Source organism: Microtus ochrogaster, linkage group LG5 (genome assembly GCF_000317375.1).
Source record: "Microtus ochrogaster isolate Prairie Vole_2 linkage group LG5, MicOch1.0, whole genome shotgun sequence".
Lineage (NCBI taxonomy): Eukaryota > Metazoa > Chordata > Mammalia > Rodentia > Cricetidae > Microtus > Microtus ochrogaster.
In genome coordinates, this window is record NC_022031.1 from 37,557,069 (window position 1) to 37,565,038 (window position 7,970).

Consider the following 7,970-nt stretch of genomic DNA (forward strand, 5'->3'; position numbering starts at 1 on the left):
GATCTCTGTGAGTTCGAGACCAGCCTGGTCTACAGAGCTAGTTCCAGGACAGGCTCCAAAGCCACAGAGAAACCCTGTCTCGAAAAAAAAACAACAAAAAAACAACAACAACAACAACAAAATAAAAAAACAGTGAGATGGTTCAGTGGGCAAAGGCATTGCTGCTAAGCCTGACAATCTGAGTTTGGCCTGAGACCTATATATGGTAGGGTACTGACTACCAGAAGTCGTCTTCTGACTTCCACATATCCCCACCCCCACACCTCCTGCAATTTTTCTTAAAGAGGTGCTATCTCTGCCACCAACTTTTAGTAATTCCTTGGGAAGTTCCTCCCCTTCTTTGGGCCTTTATCTTTATTGACAGGTCCGGATTGGTCCTTTCTGAATGTACATGTTCCTACAAACAGCGCTGAGGTCAGCAGAGAGAAAAGTTTACTTGAGCATACCACACTAGGTTAATATACCATTCCTAGTGGACACTGAGAAGCTATGAAGGCATCAATTCATGAATGGCACATGTGCCACCTTTCCCTTGTCAGACCACAAAAGTAGGGTTTATTGATCGTATTTTTTTAAATGCTAGTATAGTAGCTCCAAGAAGACGGCTGTGGAGTTCAATGTCAGATCACTGTATGTTTGAGAGCCATGTGCACAAACACAAGTGACCCCCCCCCCCACAATCTAACATTTTTTTCTTTTTTGGTTTTTCAAGACAGGGTTTAACTGTATAGCCCTTGCTGTCCTCAAACTCACAGAGATCTTCCTGCTTCTGCATCCCAATTACAGGGACTGAAGGCATGTGCCACCATGTCTGGCACAACTTGACATCCTATAGCCAACTTACCGGTCAGCATAACGCAAGGTATTCAGTGTGTGTTCTGTGGCTATATGGCTTGGTGAGATGTTGGCGATCATGCAAGTTTTGGCATTGCCAATGAAAGAGTCCTTCAGGACCTGTCAAACCGAGAGACGGGCCAATGAATAATGGGCATATTGATTACTTATGTATGAAGATGCTGGCCATAGCTTTCTCTGTTCACAAAAGACATTTTACAAAAGAAATACATTAGACTGGGGAGATGGTTCAGTAGTTAAGAGCTCTGGCTGCTCTTGCAGAGGATCAGGATTCAATTCCCAGCAGCCATATGATGGTTCACAACTATCTATAATATAACTTCAGTTCCAGGGGATCTGAGGTCCTCTTCTGGTCTCTGTAGGCACACATATGGTGCATAGCATAAACATATATGGAGGCAGGACATACACATGAATAAAAATAAATCTAAAAAAAGAAGGAATAAGAAATGCAAATAACCAATAAACAAAGCAAAAGGTACTTACTAGTAATCAGAGAAACACAAATAAACAACTAGAAAAACTAACATTTATGGTACTGAGGAGACAGCTCAGTGGGTAAGAACCTGCATGAGGACACGAGTCCACATTCCCTCATGTAACAAGCCAGGCATAGCTGTGAGCAGCTATAAACCCAGAGCTGCTGAGCAGTGGGGACGGGAGGGTTGATGGAGCTGCTGGCTATCAGCCTTCCTCCAGGTCCAATGAAAGATCATATCTCACAGGAAGAGGAGGAAAGAAAGTGACAGACGTTGAGGTCTTCAGGCCTCTGACTGTACATGGGTGAAGATACATACAACTAACTCATGCTCATACACAGCCCTGCACACAAATGAATATAAAGGAAAATAGTTTAAAAAGGAAAACCCAGCATTTCAGTACATAAGCTTAAGAAAGTCTGGTGAAAATGTGCCCAGGTTAAGGTCCAGAAGTGGGAACCTCCCTTACACACTCTGATAGTTAACTTTAATTGTCAACCTGATTAGATTTTAGGGTACCCGTTATCTTCTACTATTTTTTTCCCTAAGTGGCAATAAGGTCTCCCTGTGAACCCCTGGCTTGCCTAAAACTCACTACCAGGCTGGCCTTGAATTCACAGAAATCTGTCTGCCTCTGTCTCCTGAGTGCTAGGATTAAAGATGTGTGCCATGCCTGGCTCTATTCAATATAAATTATTGACATTCTTTTTTAAAAGTAGAAGCATGTTTTTGGGGGATAAAAACTTATTTAAAAACAAAAAGTTAAATGTCAGAGTCAGGAATGGTGTCCTGAATTTCTGGTTAAATTGTGTTTGAGCAGAAACACTCAGGGTTGGTTAGGAGTGCTTTGTGCTCTTCCAAGGGTCTCAGTCTCAGCACCTATATTAGGTATATATAACCCTCTGTGATGCAGTGCCTTCTTCTAGACTCTGCAGGCACCTAAACTCACTCCGCTACATTCCCATATGTACACACACATACACATAATGAAAGAGAGAAGTCACATTCAGTGCAGAGAGCACTAGTTCTGACTACTGAGAGTTCTCATCCGAGGTCTTCCTCCTGCCCTCCCCACACCCAATCTATCTTCCACTGTGTATAGGACCTAAGGTTGAAAGGAGCTCAAGACAACATAACGACTTTCACATCAATTTCTTCCTAGGCAAATCCTTCCCCACACTGCTCCTCTGCAGCTCAGAGACCTGGTGCCTTTCAGTCATTTTCATGACAACAGAAAGTAAAAGGTTCCTTTATATGTATTACTCAGATTACACATGACTGGGTCTGGTAGTGTGGGCCTGTAATCCTGCTCAGAAGACTGAGGCAGGAGGATACCAAGTTCAAGACTCAAGACTCAGTAACCCTACTAAATAATAAATATACATACTTTCCCCAGTATTGAGAATTAAACCTAGGATCTGGGGCATATTAGGCAAGTGCTACCACTGAGCTACCCCCCTCTCCCCCGCAGGCATATTCCCCATTGTTTTGTTGGTCAGGGGGTGGACAGACAGGATCTCATTATGTTGCCCAGACTGATCTCACTGGGCTCAAGCAATCCTCCTGCCTCAGCATCTTGAGTAGCTTCAGGAAGATACCACCACCCCTGCAGTAAGGTTCTTCACACTGGAAGAATATTGAAAGGTGGTATCCTGGTTAGCTTTGTCAACCTGATACAGCCGAGTCATCAGAAAAGGAGAGACAGGGTTTCTCTTTGTTAACTGCTCTGTCTGTCTTGGAACTCGCTCTGTAGATCAGGCTGGCCTTGAACTCACAGAGATCCACCTGCCTCTGCTTCCCGAGTGATGGGATTAGAGGTGTGCACCACCACCACCAGGCCAGAAGGGAGTCTTAATTAAGGGATTTCTCAGATCAGATCTGCCTGTGGGTAGGTGACTTGTAACTGAGGTAGGAGGCCCCAGGTACATGAACTGCACCATTGGGCAGGTGGTCCTGGGTTTATGGAAAACTCACCTAAACACAGGTCTGGGAGCGGGCCAGTAAGTGACAATGCTCCATGGTTTCTGGGTCCCTGCAGTGACTCTCCTCAGTGGAGAACTGAGCCGGACAGAGTATTTTTATCACAGAACAGAATGAAAGTACAGCAGGCGGTAAGAAGAGCCTGGGCACCTTCTTAGCACTACAGCTGTCCTGGTGCTGCAGATACCTCTGAGGACACTGAGAGCTTCTGGAAGGAGAATGACCCTAAATTCTGTCTCCCCAGTGTGTTTAGCATCACGTCTTGCTAGTAGTGGATACTTGACTAAATTAACAAAGTAATGGAGGAAGGAACAATGAGTGAACCAGAATAAACTCAAGGCTTTTGTTTAACGTTACCTGGGTCAATTTGCTTTGCCTAAAAGGCGTATGGGTATGTTCCTGGTCCAGTGCTCGAATACATTCTTTCAGCTGTAAAGTGGGAGAATAAACAACATATCAATATATCAATATGACCAAAAAAAATGTGAGGGACAGCAGGGCGGTGGTGGTGGCGCACGACTTTAATCCCAGCACTCGGGAGGCAGAGGCAGGCGGATCTCTGTGATTTCGAGACCAGCCTGGTCTACAAGAGCTAGTTCCAGGACAGGCTCCAAAGCCACAGAGAAACCCTGTCTTGAAAAAAACCAAAAAAAAAAAAAAATGTGAGGGACAGTCCAACACTGCATCCTTAAGAAGCTTCTTTCTCTTTTAAAGTTTATTTTTATTTTATATATATGAGTGTTTTGGCTATATGTATTTCGGTGTATCGTGTGTGTCTAATGCCCACACAGGCCAGAAAAAGGCATTGAATCCCCTGGGACTGGAGTTTCAGACAGCTGTGAGCCACCATGTGGGTTCTCGGAATTGAACACTAATCCTTTGGAAGAGCAGCCAGTGCTCTTAACCTTGAGTCATTTCTCCTGGCTGGGAAGCTTAGTTTTCTTAAATAAAAGCAGTCAGCAGTTAAGTGCTGGCTGCTTGCTGATCAGCAGTGGTATACACCTTTAATCCCAGCTCTCGGGAGCAGAGGAAGGTGGATCTCTGTGAGTTTGAGGCCAGGCTGGTCTTCAAGTTCCAGGACAGGCAGTGCTACACAGAGAAACCCTGTCCCAAAAAACCAGAATGCTGGCTGCTCTTCCAGAGGACAGAGTTTGGTACCTAGTATCCACATGGGGCAGCTCACAACCACTCGTTAGCTCCATCCAGCTCAAGGGTATCTAACACCCTCTCCTGTCCTCTTCAGACACCCAAACATTGTGGCACACATCACACACACATATAAATAAAACAATAAAAGAAATCTTGCCGGGCAGGGGTGTTGCATGCCTTTAATCGCAGCATTTGGGAGGCAGAGACAGGTGAATCTCTGTGAGTTCGAGGCCAGCCTGGTCTTATAGAGTGAGTTCTAGGACAGCCTCCAAAGATACAAAGAGAAACCTTGTCACAAGCAAACAGGCAAACAAACCACACTCAGGAAATTCCTAAGAGAAAGTCAAATGTCCTGTTGTTTCCTGTTCAACAAGTAAAACTAAGCAACAATGGGAAAACACCATCCTGTGCTGTCTTGCTAAGGACCCTACATTCAGAGACTGATTCTAGATTAGCTGAGTCCATGGTGAAATTGATAAACCCAGGAGACCAGCCTGGGTCCAAAGTCCAGGCTTATGTGAGGTAAACCTGGCTGACCTATTGTTTCCCTCTTCACAACAACTGACGTGCTCAGGGAGAGAACACACCGAAGCTTCTTGTCCCTCTCTCTCATACATGTACACCTATAGGAATAAATTCAAGTGCAAATTTGGATATAAACTGATGGGAAAGAGAAATTGAGCAGCAGAGACGGAATGGTACTGTCCTGTTTGGTTTTTGTCAATCTGACACAAGCTAGACTCTAGCTCTAACTGTTAGAGCTATCCGGGAAGAGGAATCTCAACTGAGAAAATGCCTCCAACAGACTCGCCTAACAACAAATCAGTAGGGCATTTTCTTCATTAATGAGTGATGTGGGAGGGCTCAGAGCACTGTGGGTAATCCCATCTCTAGGCAAGTAGTCCTGGGTTGTGTAAGAAGGTAGTTTGAGCAAGCCAGTAAACAGTGTACCTCCATGGTCTCTACTTCAGTTCTTGCCTCCAGGTTCCTGCCTGAGGAGCTCCTGTCTTGGTTTCCCCTGAAGATGGACTATAACCATTTGTAGGCCAAATAAATACACCTCTCCAAATTGCTTTTGGTCATGGTGTTTCTATCAGAGCAGTAGAAACCCAAGTACTGAGCAATTGCTTCACACTACCATCTCCTTTATTTTTCTTTTAATACTATTATTATCCGTGTGTGTGCACGCATGTCATGGCATGTGAGTCATGGTGCACAACACAGGGGACAGAGGACAGCTCAAAGGAGTTTGCTATTTTCCTACCATGTGGGTCCCAGAGATCAGACCCCAGGTGTCAGGCTAAGCAGCAAGCACTTTTAGCTGCACAGCCATCTTCCTGACCCTGGTAGTTTTTCAACTATTGAAACTGAGTGACAAGCAACTGAAAGATATACTACTTTTTACGCTTGCATCCTTCAAGTATACTTTAAATTTTAGGGAGCAAGAAAAAGCTTTCTCAGCCATTTAGCAACTGTAGAAACATTTCTCTGTCTAACTGGTAGGGATGAGGAAAAGAGGCAAGGGCAGACAGAAGAAGAACAGCCCAGCACTGTGGAGAGGCTGCCCTGCACTTGCAGCCCCACTCAGGACGCCCACTGTCAGGGGACAGCCTGTGTGTTACCCTTCTGATTCTACCAGACTCACCAACTGGCTTCATATTAGGGTAAAATCTCTTTGGAAAAAAAAAAGGATTTTTAGATTCCAAACAAACAACTCACAGCCAGAAGACTCTGGTTTATCTCCGCGCCTTCCATCTTTGTCTGTCTGTCTGAGTCCCTGGCATCTGCTGCTCTCTCACTGCCAGCCAGATCAATGAAAGACATCCTAGGAAAAAAGACACAGCAGGAACGACTTCTTTGGGATTTTGGTTTATTTCCATATTAGTGACATTTTGTGACCTCAGGAAGAAAAGGAGCATGGCTTATCCTCAGGAAATAAAGGGCATTATTGTTAGTCTTCCAAAAACATCACAAGATTCTGATGTGTCAGCTGGAGCCAGCACTGCTCACTAAAACACTTCCATCGGCTCTGCTAGTTATGAGGAAGTGTGACTGAAATTAATAAAGCATTTCCCCACAAGGGTAAGTGACCATAATGCAAATCAGTTAGGTGACTACTTAGATAATTAAATAGAAAGTTTTATTGGCTGTTTTCTAAGAAGAAAGGATGAAAAAGAAGAGAATGACTCATTACTCAGAGGTGAGACAGGCTCATCCATCAGCGTGGCAGAGTTTGCTAAGACAGCACCAGAAAAGCAATGAATGTATCCAATTGTCTTACATCTTCTTCGAAGAAGAATGGATTCCCCCACCCTCATTTATGGCCTGCAAGCTCTCCGAGGTGCATTCCTTGCTGTTTCTCTGCTGATACTGTGTTTCACGTTAGAAGTAATCGATGTCCCTTTTAATAACTTCGGGTTGACCAACAATAGGTCATTACTTCATGGTTAATCAACTGATGGCGCTTTATACAATGATTTATTTCAGGGTTAACAACACTTACTCTATATCCATGCAATGAAGATCCAAAGTGGCAGCATGTCCCATTTTGAGCATGTATATTTCAAAGTTACATATGGAAAGGCAGACAATGCAATGCTCAACGTAGTTCCAGCTCACCTGCCAAATGTCCTCTTGGCTGAATCTTTGATCTGAATTTGGATGATAGCGTGGGATCGAGAGGAATCTGCATTGACACCAGTGGCCCCAGTGCTGCGCTCCTTGCTGCCCTTTAAGATCACCTAAAAATAAAATGCACAGGATGGCTTTCCTCTGGGAGAAAACAAGGTCCTCTGGCTCTGGAAAGTAGGCTAAGTAAGCAGCAGAGACCAGGCATGTAATTTTGTTAGCACGCTGCAGTGTTCAGTGTCCAGGTGGAAGTGTGCCCAGACACTAAATCATACAGAGTAAGTACCAACAACAGTGAGAACAATGTGGAATACTAATCTTGTGGGAGAACAGTCAATGGCTCAAGAGCTAACTTACTTCTTAATCTTATGCACTCTTTTTAATATCTTTGATGGATCTAGCCTAACCAAGATCTCCAGGGCAAAAACTTGGCTCCAGAGCAAGGTCTTAGAGCCTTTCATCTATCTTAGTGACTGGAGTAAAGGACAGAAATACATCACAGAATGACTGATCACATCCACCTGCTCTACCAGGATGCAGGGATGGAGGAAGCCAAACCTGATGTTCAGGAACAGGGAAATGAGTTATTTCATGTGCCTGTAACTCCCCTTGACACCAGTACTCTCTGACCTCTGCCTGGAAGTCAAGACTAACTGGGATCTTTTGGTCACAAAGGAGTGGAGGAAGGGAGAAGTCTCAGGCCTCCAGCCTCCAAGCAATGAAAATATAATCATATATATGAACATGTTACCCTGATTTAAAAAAAAATTCACGCCGGGTGGTAGTGGCGCACGCCTGTAATCCCAGCACTCGGGAGGCAGAGGCAGGCGGATCTCTGTGAGTTCGAGGCCAGCCTGGTCTACCAAGGGAGTTCCAGGA

General features: G+C 44.6%; 1 protein-coding gene across 1 annotated transcript in view; it reads right to left on the reverse strand.

Moving 5' to 3' along the window:
- The window catches only part of Kif24 (kinesin family member 24), a 59,396-nt gene that overhangs the window by 6,358 nt on the left and 45,068 nt on the right, over nt 1–7,970 (reverse strand). The window contains exons 7-10 of the mRNA XM_005362371.2: nt 7,083–7,204; nt 6,183–6,288; nt 3,672–3,743; nt 845–954 (exon numbers count right to left, since the gene is read on the reverse strand). Of these exons, the coding sequence (XP_005362428.1) occupies nt 845–954; nt 3,672–3,743; nt 6,183–6,288; nt 7,083–7,204 (410 nt within the window). The remainder of the gene's footprint in view (nt 1–844; nt 955–3,671; nt 3,744–6,182; nt 6,289–7,082; nt 7,205–7,970) is intronic.